The sequence below is a fragment of the Gallinula chloropus genome (genome assembly GCF_964237585.1).
Source record: "Gallinula chloropus genome assembly, chromosome: 28".
Lineage (NCBI taxonomy): Eukaryota > Metazoa > Chordata > Aves > Gruiformes > Rallidae > Gallinula > Gallinula chloropus.
Window position 1 is genome coordinate 1,885,272 of NC_140113.1, and position 17,077 is coordinate 1,902,348.

At 48.6% G+C, this 17,077-nt stretch overlaps 1 protein-coding gene across 1 annotated transcript; it reads right to left on the reverse strand.

Moving 5' to 3' along the window:
* Positions 1 to 1,121: 1,121 nt before the first annotated feature.
* RAB11B (RAB11B, member RAS oncogene family) lies at positions 1,122 to 16,771 on the reverse strand. Its single transcript, XM_084276504.1, has 5 exons — positions 16,675 to 16,771; positions 10,052 to 10,247; positions 8,101 to 8,294; positions 6,510 to 6,590; positions 1,122 to 2,944 (listed from the first exon to the last, which is right to left on the reverse strand). Exons 1-5 carry the CDS (start codon positions 16,712 to 16,714, stop codon positions 2,799 to 2,801), a joined length of 657 nt encoding a protein of 218 aa, XP_084132630.1. The 5' UTR covers positions 16,715 to 16,771; the 3' UTR covers positions 1,122 to 2,798.
* Between the last annotated feature and the right edge of the window lie 306 nt (positions 16,772 to 17,077).

Below are 17,077 nucleotides of genomic sequence, written 5' to 3' on the forward strand. Positions count from 1 at the left end.
AGACAGAACTGGACCACTGATCTTTTTCTATTGGCACCAACAGCTCTGTGCTTAGTCTACATGAGAGCATCCCAAACCCACCAAAGGACTGCATCTAACTGCCTAGAGCACAGCACAGCAGCCTGGGAAAGAGCCAATATCTAGTCCAATAAATGGAGTGACCACAATAGATAAATCCACAGCTGAGCTTACAGTGCTCACACAAGCTCTGTGTGCCCACACGTGCTTCTCTCCCCTTGGGTGTACCAAACCATCCTGCAGCAAAGGGCAACAGGTCTTTCCACATCACACAACAGAGCTGAAAAGCAACCCAAGCCCTGACATCAACAGCATGGGTCTGAGATCCACCCACTCTGAGGGGCCTTTGGTCCCTTCAATACCCATGTGATTTAACAGCATGTAAACCCTAGACAATAATCTTTTGCTGAGGCTCCAACACACAGCTTCAAGCCTTCCACAGAGTCAGAGACCAAAGAAACTATCTGTTCAGAGACAAGAAAGGGACTAAACTGCTTCTCAACTTCTTGATTCTAGAACCTTCATGTTAAGAACCAGACTTGCAGCATAAACACACTAGTTCAGGCTGGTGCATTAACAAGTCCTAACAGCATGATACTTCCTCAGGCTCAACTCATTTCTTTCTAAAAAGTTCTGGTCAGAAAGTATGGACCCCAGCTCCACTAGTGCTCCCCTGTTCTCAAATGATCTCTTTTCCCTACCTCAGAAGCTTCTCTTTTCCCTACCTCTTCCCTACTCTGACAGCTTGCTCAGCCTTCTAAATACTGCTCACACATCACATTCTGGTCTAGAATGTCACCAAAGAGAAGACATCTCCAGTTCTCACTGGCTGGACCTTCTCCCAACAGGGTGCCACTGAAGTAAATACCAAGTGTTGGAAGTGCTTCCTGACCTGGGATACCCTCAGCACAGAACACTGCACTGCCTGAAGAGGAATTCACATCCTCCTTCAATGGAACTGGGCTGCAAGCATGCAGCCCTTCACCTCTAAATGAAGTCACACAGTGGAAGTGCTAGGCACCCCTTGCTGCAAACAGCCTTCCAAAGTGGATACAGTATGAAATGAAAGGTATTGGTCTGGAAATCTTACAAAAGAAAAGGCATCAGAGTTAACCGCCCTTAATTTTATTACATAACCAGACAGAACAGTCGAGACTGGAATGTCACATCTCCCCTCCAAGCACAAGTCACAGTTTCATATTTGCTTTGTATCAGAAAAGAAAAAAAAATAAACATCTCACTAATAGGCAGGTAGGATTCAGAGTGAGGTACAGTCTCAAAATACAGAGCAAAAATTGACTGCAAAGTGCTTCACTAGCCTTCAGAGAGCAGCAGATGGTCTCCAACTCCTCCTTTAGAGAGCTTCACCCAGTACTTGCCTCATCATACCATTCAGTGTACACCAGAGGGGATGCAAGTGTGTAACAGCTAGTGAACCATGAAGAGCCATCATCATAGAGGATTTTCACAAGCTAGCAAGAGACTGACTACGCAAAGTTGTGGTAACATTCTTCCCACTCAGCAAAACAAAGTGTCACAGTAGTTAGCCCTGCTGATGACAAGCCTGTTACATCAGGTGAAGTACAATCATTTGAGAATTACAGTCTGCAATTCAGTCAAACCCAGGAAGAGGAAAACAACAGGTTAGTAGCGATTACGTGAAACCTTCATATTAGGCTTTTTAGTAGAGGTCAAGAAGATTATGCACAAGGTCAATAGTGAAAGGTCATGAAGAGAAAGTTCCAAGATGCTATGGTTCTGCAGAAGTTTTACAAAATGTATAAAGTATTGTGTTTCTCTACAACAACCAAAACCCTTACAAGTGCAGGTATATACATGACATGAAAATATTGCTTCACTCACTCAAACAGGGGTAGGAGAGATCTAGAGAAAAAGCAGCATGCAAAAAAATCCTGGAACTACAGAAGATCCTGCTTTCAGACACTGATCTACAGTACAAAAGAAGCCTACTTGTACAGGGTGCAAAAGGTTTCTGAAGTCAATATGCTGGCTTTTACTGTACAATAATGTTAACTGGTTAATGTGAGCTGTGAATAAATATTACGCCGGTTCACAAAGCCTGCACAAGCTTGGTGGCTGAGAAAGCAATGCAGACATACTTCATTGTTCCCAAATAAAACAAGGATAGAGAAAGATCTCCCAAGCAGGAAAGGGTAAACTACACAGCCAGACTAACTGTATTAGGGGTAATTACATAATAAGTAATGTTATTTTCAACAGCTTTCTTATGTGTGTGCAGCCACTAAAAACCTCACTGTGAGACTTTTATCAGGACAGAAAACAGAGTGTTTGGTAGGATAGCTATTTTCTTTTAATTCCTCCCCCATGTTTACAGAAATGCAAGGAAAAAAATAAGGAAAAAAAAACCCCAAACCTTGTCACCTAAATGTAGTTATTTCCTCAACCATTAGAGTCCCCATGGTTGCTGTCCTGGGGAAAAAAATAAAACAACAAAAAAACCCCAACACAAAACCATTTGAGGAGAGTGTTTCATGGGATAATATCCAGCAGCAGATGTTCCAACACTATCAGATCAGTGCCTATACATTTCAAGCCCAAAAAGTCACCACACTGAAGGGGATTTCAGAGGCAGGAGAATGTTAGCCCTACAATTAAAGCTCTAAGATGAAAGGGGGGGACTGGGGAACGGGGTGAAGGAGGGAAGAGGGAGTCACTGAATCACAGGAGATAAGAAGTGCACACAAGTTTCTAAATGAAGCACAGACAAAGTGAGGGGCACGAGAGTCATCTACAGGAGGTCACAGGTTCTGACAGCACTGGAGTTTGTTGGATTTCTGTCCGTCGGTGGTTGGTGGGACACTGATGTCGACTACGTTGTTGCCGGGAGACTCATCGTGTGCAGACCGATCTGCAATCTGCTTCTGAGAAACAATGCGGTAGATTTCTGCAAGGAGAACAGACTGGTTAGAGCCTGGAGAGGCACTGCCTCCAAGGGAGCACAAGCAAGCTGGCAGAGAAGATGCTGAGAACCCCAAGAACAACTAGATTTGTTTTTAACTTGAGAGATGCGAAAGGGAATCGAGTCTGACCAGCTGTGGCACATAACATCTGGCTAGCTTTCCAGGTCTCTAATGGATACAGCAGCCTGTCTGGAAAAGTCATTCAGATAAGATTCCTCCCTGTCTGCCACAACAGTGCTTCCCAACGCATTCTTTTTCAATGACTTCATGAACATAGATATTATTAAAAGGCCCTGCAAAGGAGAAAGGTGCAGGAACACTCGTTTCTCAAACAGGGAATCTTCTTAGCTTTGATTTAAAAATTGGGCAGCACAACCTAGAAACACCAATCAACAGGATGCTTGCAAAACATCCTTGCACAGCAGCACTGATGGTGCCTGTTTCACACTCAAGGTTCTGGCAAGCTGCTCCTGCCAAACAGAAATGCCTGACAGAAATGCCTGCTCTTCTCTGTAACAAATCCATTTTCCCACCTATGACACTAAAAAGCCACATGGTTCCATAAAGCCCAGTATTGATCTGAAAATGCTTTTCCTGAGAGAATTAATTTGACTCAAATTAATTTCTGCCTGAAAGCACACAGCTCCACAGAGCTGTAACCACTGAGGAGAGACTGCCAAGTTAAAAGCTTTCAGAAACAAACTGCTTTGACTGCATAGTTAGCAGAAATCAGTTAAGTTGAAAGGCTTTTAAATGACTTATTTCACTGACTATAACCCTTTTTTCCAACTTCCCTCCATTGTGAGACAGGAAAAGGGCAAGCACCTCCCTGGAAGCTTGTGGTAAATATTATGGTCACATTCATCCAGCCACAGCCTCAAAACAGCAACACCCAAAGTCTTCAGTAAGGATTAAAAATGACAGGTTTATTCAGGTATTATCTGTTTTAAGAAGGTTGGGTGTGTATTTACATCATTTGAAGTGGAAACCTTTAACCCAAGTCTGACCTCCCTGTCGCTGGCTGCCCCCAGCTCTTTCTGTGGAAGCCATACAGCTGTCACAGCCCCTTCTCCTGTGCTCTGTGGTGTACATTCATGCTGTCTGAGTCATTGCCATCTCTTTTCTTTGGGGTAGCATCTTTTGGAGGGGGCAGGGTGTCAATTTTAGTGATTGCTCAAAGTGGTGGCCAGGAAGGAACCTCCTGTCCTGCTGCTTCCACCCTCAAGCCCCCCACAGTTGCTCCCTGCACTACACAGCAAGTTTGCCCAGGTTTCTTTCCCTCCCTTTGAAGGATGATTTTCCCCCAGGTAGTCACCTTGGGAACAGCCTTTTCAGGACTACTGAGTCTTTCCATCCAAGTCCTCACTAGAGCTGAACTGGATGATATCAGCAGCATTCTGGACTCCCAAAAGGCTTAAGACATAGTGCTCTGAGTTCAGTTTATCCAGGCCAGGCCCCAGTTCGAGTTCTGACTCCCTGAGTATCTCATCTTGGGGCTGTCCCCTAGCCCAGCCTTAGACCATCTTCTCTTCCCAGGGTCAATCTCAGGACAACACCAGAAGGGAAGACAAGGTAGATGGCAACTGCTGAGCTAGACTCAGAGCACTAAAACCATGGATACCATCTCAAAGCACCAGGCAAGTTGTCTTGGATATAGCTAAGCATCAAGTGAACCTGCTTAAGGCTGCCCTCACAAAAGTGTCAGCTCAGGCATGGCACCATCTTCTCCACAGCTCTGCCTCACCACAGCAGCTCTAGTAACTCCATACAAATTGTGCTGGGTAGAAAATACAACCCATTCCTAGTCTATCAGGCTTTTTACTTCTAGGAGCAGAAGTATGACTATCCTTTTTCTCCCACCTGTCTCTTCTTGGTCACCTTTCTCTAATTGCAACACACTTCTGGTACCAACAGAGCTCCCACTGCTTCCCTGAACACGTCTGCAGAAGGAAGCTACAAGAGCCTGCCTTACAGGCTGCACCACAGTAAAACTCAGCTTTTTTCCTAGCAATAGGCTCTCATTCAAGAAATAATGATCTCATGATCAAGAGACATTAATACAAAGCCAATTCTTTGGTCAGCATCCAACATGTAACATAAACCAGACCCTTTCTGATCAGTGAGGAGACCCAAATGCTCTTTCTCATTCAATAAAATCAGTAGCTGGTCACAATAAAGCTCAGAAAATGCCTGCCTTGAGATGTTGTGGGACATGTAAATCAGGCACAATGCAGAACAGTCTCATTAACATACTTTGCTGAAACTTCTTGAGATGATCAGGAGAATGATTTAGGTAAAATAAATAAAAAACCCCAGCCCAAGGCAGATGCCCAGCACAGACAATTCAGGGTTACTGGTCAGGATTTAAGTCATAAACCAAAAGAGAATAAAACCTGCAAAGCAGCCACAAGTCTAAATGGCACAGTAGTACCTCAAACACTTGTGATTCTTATCTCATCTTCTTATTCACTCTGGACCATAAACTTAGCTTGCAGTCTGAATCTACAAAACTCACTGGATTTTTAGCATTCTTGACTGTGGTGTTTCCCCTCCTCAGGCCAAGATTCAGATCTCATGGGGCAGCCAGAGGCAGAACAGTAATCCAACACCCCCTTCCTATTTAGATAAGGTTTTTAAGGGTCCTTTGCCAATTACCAGTTACTTCATTTTAGGAGTGGAAGACTATGCTTTGAAACATCAACCAGTAACCTCCCTGTCACCTCAAGCAGTATTTTGAGATACAACTACTGCAGAACTCAGAGTGGAAGGCTAGGTGTCCTGAAGTTCATAGAGTTCATCAGGGTTTGTCAGCTCCAGTTCAGGCCCGTGCTGGCTTCCCTCAGCCACCCCTGGGTGTGACAGTACCATCCTTCCCAGGACTCTGCTTCCAAGGATTAGCTCAGGCAGAGTGCAACCCAAATGCAGAGTCACCTCAGACTGGTGCCAGAATAGTACATCCACTGGAACACAGAGTGCTAAAGCATGGAGCTCTGACATGCTCAAAGTCTAACTGAAATTAAGAGTAAGGTTAGGCCAAACCCCAAGCACAGGGGAAAAGTCACCTGCCCCAGATGAGCAGCACTTACTTTAAACTTAGAATCATCAACTTGTCTTGGTTGGAAGGGACCTTTCAGATCAGCAAGTCCAACCTGGCCATCAGCTGAGGACAAGAGTCTGGACAAAAATATTATGTACCAGTCTGCTTTGGTGCAAGAGAACACACCTGAACATTCCACTTCTGGGCACAGCTACAGCTTCACTGCCTAGATTTCATGCAGGCACAAAACTAAGAGCACCTGTACAACAGTGCTACTGCAAGAGCTTGACTTTATGGGAAGTCAGGAGAGTAGAAACCTCCTGATCCTTGGGCAGAAAGGTATGCATGGGGTGGGAGGCAGAACACAAAGGGAGATTAGAAGGCTTGCAAATAAACCCTCATTCCCAACATTCATTTCCAAAACATCCCAGATAACTGCAAACCATGCCCACCATGCCCATGAAGGTGACCTGCTACTGCAGCAGGTCCTGTGAATCCACAAGGAGCCATACCTGTAAGGATGTTCTTGAAGGCTTCTTCTACGTTTGTTGAATCCAGAGCGGAAGTTTCAATAAAAGATAAGTTATTTTTTTCTGTAATAAATAACAAGTGGTTCAAGTTTAGAATTGTAACAGCCCTTTACCTTTACTCTGAGCATTTCCCCTTCATTTCTAGGCCACATGAGCTGGGGCACAGTCTTTTCCCCCCCTCCCTCCCCGTTACACTAGAAGACGTGGGGCACCATCACGTTCCAGCAGCAGCACCTCACCCACAGCTGTCCTACACTGTGAGAGTGTTTTCCTCACTACAGTCCTTGTTCAGGCATTTCCTTGCACACCATTACTCCCAGCAGCTACCAATCACTCCTGGAAGTACCTTGAGCAAAGCTGGGGTTGCTCAAGGTACTTCTAGGAGTAGAAGCACAGTTAAAAGAACGTCAGGTGCAACAGGAGTCACAATCCTCTGCAGCCCCAAAAAACATACAGACCTACACTTTCCTAATCAGACCCACCTCCAAATTACAATAAAACCCCTGGGAATACAGTCCTTTTTTTCTTTTCTTTCCAATGCAAAAGATACATGTTTTAATTAAAGAACCATACTGTGATTCAGAGCCCACTCTCACCCAGTACTTGTACCACCTGCCCAGACACAGGCAAATTTCAGCCACAGAGATTAAGCAGCAACAGCTGTATGATTTCAAACAGCCTCAGGAGGAAGTCAGGGGGGCAAAAAAATAAGGTGTTGAAGCAAGCAACCAACATCATGCACTTTCTAGGGTGCTGACTAACTTGGCTCATTCCTCTTCTACAGACTTCACTTCTCATTCACCCGAGAACGGCGCTTTGCTAACCACAAGGTACCTGCTAGCAAACTGCAGAAAACACATCTGAGGAAGCCCTAGTGATATTCCTAGGAGGACTTTAAAGGCTATACATTGAAATTCCACCTCCAAGCTTGACAGCCACACAAAAAGAAGCTGAATGTCCTCAGGCCTAGAAGGGCAGATGAGTATTTGACCAGCACTCTGCATGAGAAGCACCAGAGAGAAGTAACACGGTGGCAGCAGCTCAAATAACCCCCTTGATTTCTACCAACAACTGATAATCTCAGAGTCTGATGGTCACTGCATTTAAATAAAACTTAGATGGCACTACTATACACCACCTAAGGTCATTTGCAGCTCTCCCCACTGACATGGGCTCAGCAGAACCAGGCCTTTCTAAGGAGGAAGGAAAGACATTTTGTGTTGCGATATTTACGTTGTGATATTTTCTCTTCTAAAAGTTGCTGTTTCTAGCCTTGCTAGAGGAAGTGTTTAATCTTCAGTTATCAGGCAGCTCAAGGACATTGTTTCAAAAGCATGTACTGTCACTAGCTTAAAAAAAAACCCCAAGCCAACAAAAACCCAACCACATATGCTATTGACTGAGCCAAGAGATTTTCTTTTTTTTTTTAAAAAATTAATCTTAAATGCCTTTTTTTAGGGTCAAAAATAAACCTCGAGGTGAAAGTTCAGTCCTCAACAATAACAGGATGATCACAGCTTGCACCAACATCAAGTTCAGGAAGCACCAACCCAGAACATGGCTGAGTACAAACCTGCAAAGGCCCGGGCCTCGTCGGTGGGCACGGCTCGCAGGTGGCGCAGGTCACTCTTGTTACCCACCAGCATGATGACAATGTTGTTGTCTGCGTGATCTCGAAGCTCCTTTAGCCAACGCTCCACGTTCTCATAGGTGAGATGTTTGGCAATGTCATAGACAAGGAGAGCCCCAACAGCACCACGGTAGTATCTGAAAGCAGAAGGCACAGTCCTTTACAGAGAGCTCTGCCCAAGCCAGCCACCCTGGCTCTTCCACACTAAAAACACTCCTCTTGCTTTGGAAAAAGCCATGCTGATGCAACTGTAGTCACTGGGGTTTCTCTAAAGCCTAAGCTCCAAATGCTGGTGTTTTTCAATGGCATTCCTAAAAAAATCCAATATATGTAATAGAATGCTGAGGAGACTTCAGAAGCCACAACATTCTGTCTTCTAGCACAGCGTGCAAGAAAACTGCCAGCACGTTGCAGAATCAGTGCTGCTAGAAGGTTGCTGTGAAATTACAACTCATTTTTCTGGTAGGAAAATGCTGCTCATCTTTCCAATACCTCCTGTTCTTTTCAAAAAATCAAAGAGGGGGGACTTGGGGCTATACTGACACTTACCCACAAGACTGTAATCCAGTTTGCTCCATCAGTGCAACTCCAGCTCAAGCCAGGGGCTCAGGACATCACAAGCCAATCTATGCCAGCAATCCTAGAACATCCATCTCTCTCCCCCCCACAATCCTACCATTTCTCCTCTGCTCTGGCAGCACCTGTCTGACATCACTGAAGCAATTCAGGGCACCAAGTCAGCAGAAAACATTCATTTTTCACTGCTGGTTGGTGTTCTGCTGGCTTAGCGAGCTGAACTGGCCCAGCGATGTGTCAAGCAAGAGCTTGTAGCAGCAAGAGATGCCAGATCACAGGACTATGGAGGCACTGACTTGCAACAGCCAGCTCTGCTGTTCAGCCAGACTCAGCCAGCAGTTCTTCTGCTGAGCTTTTCAAGCAGTAAGAACAATCTAAGCATGGCAAAAAAAAAAAATTAGGAAAAACCCACTAAAAGTATGGGAAAGATGTGATTTCAAATCACTGCTGACACCTGCTTCTGTATTCCTTTGGCTTTGCATTCCTCCCCTACAGAACATTCCCTATGGGCTCCGTGTTTTTCTATTTGTCTCCCACCTACTCTGCTTTACCCTACTTCACCCCAATGACAAAAGCTCCCCTTACCCTGAGCCACAAACAAGTCTGTGCCCTTAAAACCGGTATGTATCTGTTAACACTAAGGAATGTCAACATTTTAGGACACTATCTGGATTAACCAGGTGCTGTACAAAAGCACTTCTCAACTCATTGTTCTGAGCAGGGTGTGCTTAATGCTGCCAAGTCAGCATTGCCACAGCTGCCTTCCCACTTACTGGTTATCCAGCATCCACTCTCGGATCTAATTGTATGGGCTGTGACTAATTCAAAGTCATTGAGATTTCAAAGGAGTTTGTGGCTGCAGACTGACCTAAAACCACCTTCACTCTCAAGATTGAGGGGGAAATGAAGACCAGAAGCTGATGACATTATGGTTAAGTACCATGCCTAGACCAAAATTCAATGCCAAACAGTATCCAGCTTCCATTGGAGATGCCACTCATCCCATGTAACCAGGATAGCACATCCAGTGCAGGTAAAAAACCCAAATCACAGGACTCCAACAGAGTTTCCCACACTTTTGATTACAGCTGTCACTTTGTCTATAATAGTATCATTAGAATCTAAAAATTACCTCCCTTACATCAACCAAGGAACACAAAAGCATTTGCTATCTTATGGCTTGGATCTGCACTGAAGTCTGTCATGGTGATTCTGTCATGTGTCCCAAATAGTTTTTGTGAATCTGTGGGTAGAGAATTAATCCACATCATCTCTGCTAGAACCCTGCTGCCAGCCTGAGCCAAGGCACACTACTCACGCTGAGGTAATGGCACGGTATCGTTCCTGTCCCGCAGTATCCCAGATCTGGGCTTTTATCGTCTTCCCATCCACCTGGATGCTCCTGGTAGCAAATTCCACCCCAATGGTGCTCTTACTCTCCAGATTGAACTCATTGCGCGTGAAACGTGACAGGAGATTACTCTTCCCAACTCCAGAGTCTCCAATCAACACAACTGAAAAGACAAGACATTATTTTCAAACTCAATTCTCCACACAGTGCAGTGGTGCTACCTGGCTGCTGCACTGCCTTGTGTGGAGCTGGCCAGCCAGATAAACATAGAAGTTACACTGACAACACCTCACACCTTACTACTTGAAGCTTCCCCAGCCCCAGAACAGCCCCAAGCCTTTGTGTTCCTCAGAGATGGAGATGAGGAATTGCTACAGCAACTGTCAAACACGGCTTTGGAGGCCCCAAGCCACGGGCAGGAGTTACAGGGAAGGAGATGTCCCTGGCATACTTGACATTTAGCAGAAGGAGGCTGCAACCCACATTTTAAGAAACACTCAAGAGCAGGCAACAGGCTACCTGTCTGCCTGACAAAAGCCTGGGTACAGGATAAGCCTAGTCTGTTTTAAAAAAACACCAAAACAAACCAACCAAAAAACCAACCCAGTTATTCACAGTCCCTGCTGGGGTCAGACAGGGTGGTTTAGTTCAGTAACTTAATTTATAAACACATCTACCACAAAAAGGGGAAGAGAGAAGGCATTTGATCCTACAAGTGAGATACAAAGCAAGGCAGAACTTCACCCAGCAAACCCAGCTCTAGCAGGCTGCAGGAGAAGACGAGCTAAAATCTGCCTCCACACGGTGTTGCCATGTTAACAGAAAGATGTTAGAGCAGAGGGAGCGTTAGCACACAAAGCACAGCTTCACCACAAGGAACTGCGAACACAAAAGGTACAACTTGTAGTAGGGGTTCCTCCACTCTGGGCTGGAGCTCTTTGCCAACCCCAAGTCGCTCCTCTGTGCCACTGGTGCCCGCGCAGGCTGCGGCTTCATACCCAGGTGCTGGACCTTGCCCTCCCTGAGACCCTCCCACCTATGCTCCGATGACAAGGCTTGCCCCACTCAGCTCTTTAGGAGGTGGCTGACACAACTACATGTTGTCTAAATTCCTGTGTCACTGATTAGAGCAAGAACCAACCACCAGGAAACAAGGCTAAAAGCAGTTCAGCTATCCTCCCTCCACCTCAGCCAACCCCCCCACGACTTCGGTATGCAGGCTAGCTGTGTCCTGGCTCCAGCAGCAGGAAGAAGGCAGTCTCAGTGAGGTTTCTTCAACCCTGGGAATAATTCCTACTTTGGTTCAAAGTACAGATTTATCAATCCTCCTCATTCACAGGAGCTGATTTTCCTACAGAAAAAGGAGACCTGGGCAGAACCCATTCCCGATCCTCCTCACCGCAGCACAGAAGACTGCTCTGGTTCCATGCTGCCAGAACAAGCTCGCCAGTGCTCTCCCAGGATCCTGCTTGCCTTTTATTATCACAGTGTTTTTCTGCTCAGGCCATTGTTCCACACTGCTCCAGCTCATGTACCTCCCCACCCCAGCAGCACATTCCCAAACTCCCCGCTATTGCACCGGGACAGCTCCCGAGCTGCGCAGGGAGCTCACCAAAACACTCTGGCTGTGCCCCACCTCCTCCCCCCTCACCTCCCCCCAGCATTTCATCCAGCTGACGGCACAGACAGACAGACAATTGTGCTAGCACAGCTGAACAGTCAAAATACAAGGGAGGCAGGAAGGGGCAGCCAGCGGGTCGTGGCAGCGCGCCACACCTCCCACCCCGGAGGGCTGAGACGGGCTCCTCACAGCCCAGGCTTCGCTGCCAAACAGCCTCAACTGTCCTTTAGCACATGAGGACAGACACATAAGAAACAATTTTAAGAGTTCTGACTCTCAGATTGTGTTAGCTTTATTTTCCAGACAAACAGTTTCCCCATCACCAATTCCCCACAGAGGCTGAAGGTCACCCATCCTGTGCAGCCATGGGCCATACCCTACAAAGCCCTGACTGCAGCCCAAAGGAGGGAGGAACATCCACTGCCTCAGCCTGAGCAGCACAGCAAGCCCCTGACACTCCCAGCCACTTCCTAAGGGAGTTACACCCATGGGAACCTGCAGCTCAGGACACCATCATTGTTCCCCCAGGGTGTACCCACCTCCTACCCTCCAGTGTGCAAAAGTTTATGCTTTGGACATAAGCCATGCAAACAGCTTGCCAGCCACCACCTCCAGCTGTGGTGGGAGGAAAGCTCCAGGGGTCCTGAGCTACTCCAGCTGGGCACTTGCCTCTGGTGTGACTGGCAGCACAGCACCAGGCTCCCCTCACCGGGCTGCTCGCTGTCCAAGTGGGGCTAGTCAGGGCTCTCCTGGGAAGTGACTGGAAGTAGCAAAGGCAGGCAACTGGATCCAAGCTCAGTAATTAAAGTTCTCCTCTATCATACAGCCAAGTGGTTCTTGTTAATAAACTTGAGCGTTAAATGAGCATTTTCACAAGAAGGACACAAAGACCAGAGGCCCATGTGGGGACAGAGCCCACAGACTTATCTTCTACGGCAATCAAGCAAGGAGATTCCTTCAGGATTCTGGCCTAAGCAATCAGATCTTGGGAAAGTTCTTAAATTTAGGAGCAGGACACCAAACAGCATTGCTGGTTCAAATACAAAAGTCCTCACAGAGCAGAAGAGAGAGCTCCAAATGAGATCTGAGAGCCCAAATACTCCCTGAACATCTCCCACCAGAACTGATGAAGTCGCACCCCTTACACAGCCATGGACAGATGATGTTTGGGTGCAACCCAAGTGAACAACCAGCACTGTCACCATCAGAAGGCTGTGAGCACACACACGAGCCCCACTGAGCAAGGGCTTGGAGGACAGGTCAGTCTGTGTTCAGGGGGCCCAGGGACAGGACAAGGGGCTGTGGGCACAGACTGGAGCAGAGGAAGTTCCACCTGAGCCTGAGGAGGAACTTCTGTGCTGGGAGGGCGGCAGAGCCCTGGGCCAGGCTGCCCAGAGAGGCTGGGGAGTCTCCATCTCTGGAGACACTCAGACCCCGTGATCCTGGGCACTGTCCTGTGCAGCCTGCTCGAGGGGACCCTGCTCTGGCAGGGGTGGGACTGGGGCATCTCCAGAGGTCCCTGCCAACCCCCATCAGTCTGGGATTCTGCAAGCACCACGTTCACATCCTGCTCCTTCAGCCATTCCTGATTGTCTCCCCTCTACCACCGTGTGCCAGTTCATGGGTTCACCACATCACCTGGCCATCAACAGCAAAGCATTCACATCTCCATCACAGTCACCACTCTGCTTCCTCTGTCACAACACTTGGCCTTACAGAGTGCAACCCCAGCACCCAGACCCCTGCTTCATACCACAGGAGCCTGGTACAAAGCAAGCAAAAGGCAAACAAATTAGAACAATATATTGTTGGCAGGAAAAAAACCACCAAAATCACCAAGTTTATGATAGAATTTTAAATGCACTATTAATCTTGCAAAAATAATGCATTATTTTGAGCAATCAGGAGGATTAAGGCTCTCAAGCAGAGACCACATAAGGAGAATTCATTATAAATATTAAGTTCCTACAGCTGCCAGATATTGATGACTAATATGACACAGGTTTGTTTCAATAAGCACTGCCTTTGTTAGGCTCAAGCTCTGAGCAGAGCAGCCTAAATTCCCATAAAGGTTAAAAAAAAAAAAAAGGTCTTTTTCCTGCGGGTGTTTTTCCTTCCTTTTTCATGAGCCAGCATCTATCTGCACAACCTCAGACTTTTAAAACAAACACTGCTAATAGCTAACCTTGCCAAGAGGAGAATTAATGCACAGATCACATTTGAACAGGTACAAATCTCCCAAATACCTTAACAAATATTAAAGTGAATTCGATTCCTGATCCAACCCATTAAAAACTCCTCACAAAAAAGTTTTTTCCCAGGTTTGGGGGGTTTTTTTTAGCATCCCACTACAAAGGTAACTGGAACCAGAGCCCTGAACTGCTGCCTTTGCCTGGGCTGCATCACTGAAATGCACCTACAAGAAGGTCCTCGCTGCCTCATTACCCCGTGCAGCCCTGCACCCAGAACTCAGCTCCTTCTCCCCCAGGCTGGTTCCATCATTCTGTTCACAAACAACAGTTTGTTGTGGTCAATAAAATAAGGCAGTTCTGACTGTCAGGGTGTGCACAGAAGAGAGGGAAATTGGGAATAAAGAGGTGCTGGTTTCGCAGAGCGGTTTTGAACGCGGCCCCCAAACCTTGCATCAGTTTTTGCCTCCTGTGTGTTAAGACCCCATAAGCCAGTTACATTCACCTCCCCCACAGTGCTGGTGAAACAGCCGGTCCAGATAAGCTGTTGGACAGCGAGATGAAGGAGCACCAAGAGCCCAGAGCCCGCTACAACCAGACACCTTGGCCATTTTTACCACCGAGCAACCGGTTTACCAGCAGCATTTCACATGACAGAGACTAACAACACATGGCTCCAGCCTTAAATGCTGATTAACACAATCTAAACTAAATGACAGAGGTTTCTATACAAGCACTTCCAGATCTTCCACGACATAGAAAAGTACAAACTGCGGCTTTAAAGCAACAGGACTTTCAGCTGGAGCCGCCCCAAATAATATATTACAATGTAAGGATGCTAATTTCTTAAACAAGTGCAGCTGTAACAGCCAAAAATCAGTCTCCAAGCAGATTTCCTTGAGAAACTGGTGGTAGGGGAAATGGTCAAGCCTTAAATTTAATAAAAAAAAAATCCTCCTCCACTGTTACTTCTGCCTTGGATCACCACAGGTGCCTCAGAGAGTTTAGGAGCCATCAGCATAGCTCAGGGGCTACACCAGAAATCAGTCAACTCCCTGGACATTATTATTTTCCATTATGTCAATTCCCCTTGAGATTCAATTTCATTATTGGAGGGGACAGAAGGGAAAGGAAGGGGAGTTGGTCCAACAGTGGAGACCTCATCCTTCTCGGTTCCCTTTCTATTAATTTTTTCTTGCCTCAAAAACCCCAAGGGAAGGAAGTCCCCAAAACCTAGAGGGAAGGAAGAAAAAGATTAGTAGATAGGGAAAGGGGTTTTTGGTGGGTTGTTTGTTTTTTTTAAATAAAAAAATCCAACATCCACACAGCAACCCCTCCCCAGAGGGGACACAGAAAAGGACAGCTCTCTTCCCCATGGTTCAGGAAGTGAAGTGGTCCAAAGAATTCCAGGTTACTCTGCAGCATCAACGCAACAGAACGGTGTCAGACCAAACAGCTTTAGGGGAAGTTTCACTCCAGATAAAATTAAAAATGCATTTCAAAGCGGCATAAGCATTTTTGAAGATGAATGTGGTGCTGCCTACATAACTGGCTACTCACAGAAAGGTAAAAAGAAAGTGTTTAGGCTTTCAAGTTCCCAGCTATTAAACCACTTGGGAATTAGGCAGTGGAATGACTTCAGAAGGAAACTAGTTTATACCCAGACATATTAGCATATTTTTGGAGGTTAGTCTTCTGCTTTATAGGCACAGAAGAAACAAGGGGTTTCCTCCCCCACACACACTGTCACGAAGACCTTAAAACAAATACCCCAACCAGGCAAACGCAGCCATAGAGTGTTTCCAACAGATGAGCAATTGTTCTTCCCGTTCATCAACAAGCAAGTGCAGGATCGCTGCTGCCCTTGTTATGGGGCCACGTACACAGAGCACACCCTGACATCAGGCTCCTGGGAAACCTTTGTGGCAGCAGGCACACGTCCCACAGCCCCCCCGACCACCCGCACACGGTAACACCGTGTGTTTCACAAGGGCGAGCTGCTGGGGTGAACCTAAGGGTCTCCATCGCGCTGCTGTGGGAGGCCAAGTGTAAATCCTCAGGGGTGGGGAACGCGAAGGCGAATGCCTGACGGGCCTCCCCGCCTCTCCCCGGGCCGCAAAGGCAGAGCTGCGGGACGCTCCGGGCGAAGGCTCGGCCCGAGCATCCTCGCAGCGACCTGCCGCAAGCCTCCCGCGCCGGGGACACCCGGCCGGGCAGCGCCCGGGCCGCCCGAAGTGCTACGAGCGCGGGGACAGGAGCGCTGCGGCGGCCCCGGGCAAGGCCGGGCCGGCTCCGCTGGGCATCTGGGCGCCAGGGGCTCGCCCGCAGGAGCTCCCCGCCGAAACTGAAGTTCTTTCAGCTCGACACCGGAGCGATCCCTCGGGCAACCCGCGCCAGCGGCCTAAGCGCGAAGCCCACCGCCCTTCGCCCCCGGCCCAGGCCCGGGGCCGCTCCCCCATCGCGGCCCGCCCCGGGGATCGCAGCCGCCCGGCCGCCAGCGCGCAGCCCCCGCCGCGGCGGGGCAGGGAAGGCCTGCGTGGCTCCCCCGCTCCCCCCCCACCCCATCCCCGCACCGCCGCTCCCCGGCAACGAGCCTGACAACGACGGGCCCGGAGGGGCCCCGCCGCGGCCGGGGGGCGCATCCCGCAAGGCCGCCCCGCGCACAAAGGCCGCGGCGGCCGCTCCGGGGCCGGGGAGGCGCGGCCTGGCGGACCGGACCGGGCCCATCCCCACCGCAGAGCGGCCGAGAAGCGCAGCCGGCGCGGCGCGGGCGGCGGTACCTTTGAAGAGGTAGTCGTACTCGTCGTCGCGGGTGCCCATGGCGATGGCGGCGCCGACCCTCTGGCTGCCAGGCACCGACCGCGGCCCAGCCGGGGGGGGGGCCGCTCCCGCCGCCGCCTATCAGCGGCCGCCAGAGCCCGCAGGAGGCGGGCGCCGCGCCAGACCTATCAACGACTCCCAATAGGCAGCGGGAGTGCCTCTGAGTGGCAGTCGGCGCTGTCCAATCGCAAGAGGGAAGCTATAGGAGGGGCGGTGCTTGGGTGCCTGAGCTGGGACCCTGCTGGACGAGGCGGGGTCGGGCCGGGGGCGGGGTTGGGGGCCGAGGTGGACCCGTGGGGTGGGCCCGCTGGGCGCTGGGCCGGGGCCGGGGTTGGGGTTCCGGCTGCGCGGTACGGGAGCCGA